This window comes from Cyprinodon variegatus, unplaced genomic scaffold, assembly GCF_000732505.1.
Source record: "Cyprinodon variegatus isolate N-32 unplaced genomic scaffold, C_variegatus-1.0 Scaffold189, whole genome shotgun sequence".
Taxonomy (NCBI): Eukaryota; Metazoa; Chordata; class Actinopteri; order Cyprinodontiformes; family Cyprinodontidae; genus Cyprinodon; species Cyprinodon variegatus.
In genome coordinates, this window is record NW_015150642.1 from 1,083,292 (window position 1) to 1,084,573 (window position 1,282).

The 1,282-nt window shown below is 45.2% G+C and overlaps 1 protein-coding gene across 2 annotated transcripts in view; it reads right to left on the reverse strand.

Moving 5' to 3' along the window:
- The window catches only part of LOC107087649 (1-phosphatidylinositol 4,5-bisphosphate phosphodiesterase delta-3-A-like), a 23,983-nt gene that overhangs the window by 4,837 nt on the left and 17,864 nt on the right, over positions 1 to 1,282 (reverse strand). For both annotated transcript variants that reach the window (XM_015379333.1, XM_015379334.1), the window contains 2 exons: positions 1,079 to 1,231; positions 839 to 973 (listed from right to left, as the gene is read on the reverse strand). In XM_015379333.1, the coding sequence (XP_015234819.1) occupies positions 839 to 973; positions 1,079 to 1,231 (288 nt within the window). The remainder of the gene's footprint in view (positions 1 to 838; positions 974 to 1,078; positions 1,232 to 1,282) is intronic.

Here is a 1,282-nt window from a genome sequence, read left to right on the forward strand (position 1 = left end):
CGCAGTGATTTTTATTTCTTTTACTAAATTCTTTAAATCACCACGAAGTTTCAGGTATAGATAATGATCCATTGGTTATTCCTTGCTGACCAGACTTCTCCTTTAACTCTTTACTATTCTTATACATTTTTCTAAGGTCCACATTTGTGTGGCAATTTTTTCTATGACCTTTTTGCTGCTGTAAACACTAGAATTCCTCCATTGTGGGAAAATAAAACGATTTTCTATTCTATTCTATTCTCCCTTTTTGCTTCATTGGTCACGTAACTCCTCCTCCACCGCGTGGTGCCTGCGCCATCTTTGTTATCAGTCACTGCTTTCAGGTAGCAACGGCCTATGGCAACATCAGCCCCTGTGACAACAAATCCCATAATGCTTTGCGAGGACAGCTCTCCATGCAAAGCATTCTGGGATATATCTGCCTCTTCTGAGGCCTTTCTTTTCTTCTCATTCACTTCTTAGACACTTTTTCAGTGTCACTTAGACAGTCAGAAGGACCACTGATCACAATGATCCACCCGGAAATAAAAGATCCTCCTCTATAGCTTTAAGAAAAGCTGAAAACTAGCGCCACCCAGAAGCACTCCTGACCACCAGGGGGAGATGATCACTATCTGAGTGGCACCACTACACCTAAACAGGACGCTCTGCACCACTTGCTCTCCTGCAATCATAATATTAACGGATCATTAACAGCATTCTTCCTGATTGCACGAGCAAAATGTCGTTAACAGAAGTAATTTAGTGGAAATCTGGACCTTATCGGAAGCTGATTAGTTCAGTAACAGCTGGCAGTCTGTCAGCCAATCACAGCCAAGGGAAAAGGAAGGTGACCAACCTTCTTGTCTTCTTTCTTTCCAGATGCTTTTCCACGACTGGCCTCGTCTTCTGATGAGTCCAAGTCTGAAGAACCGGACGAATCTTCCTCCACCTTCTCCTTCTTCCCCTTGATGAGGACTTTACCCTTTAGATCCTGAACATCCAACCAACATTCCTCATTAGGTTTCAACAGAAGGGGCCTTCAGGTTTTATTTCTGGATAGCATAAAAACATCTGCTTCACCACAGAAACTCTTTACCTCTGGAAACGGCAGAGAAGACGCCGGCAGGCCAACAAGCGGCTTGAGGAGCAGCTTGTCTCCAAGGATGGATTTCAGGTGTCGAGCCATGACGGTCTGCTGCTCCACAGAGCAGTGGTTCTCCAGAGACAGGATCAGAGGATAGGGGGACGCCTGAGGGGGTCAGAGGTCAGAGCTCATGGAACATGGCTGGAAAGCCATTCA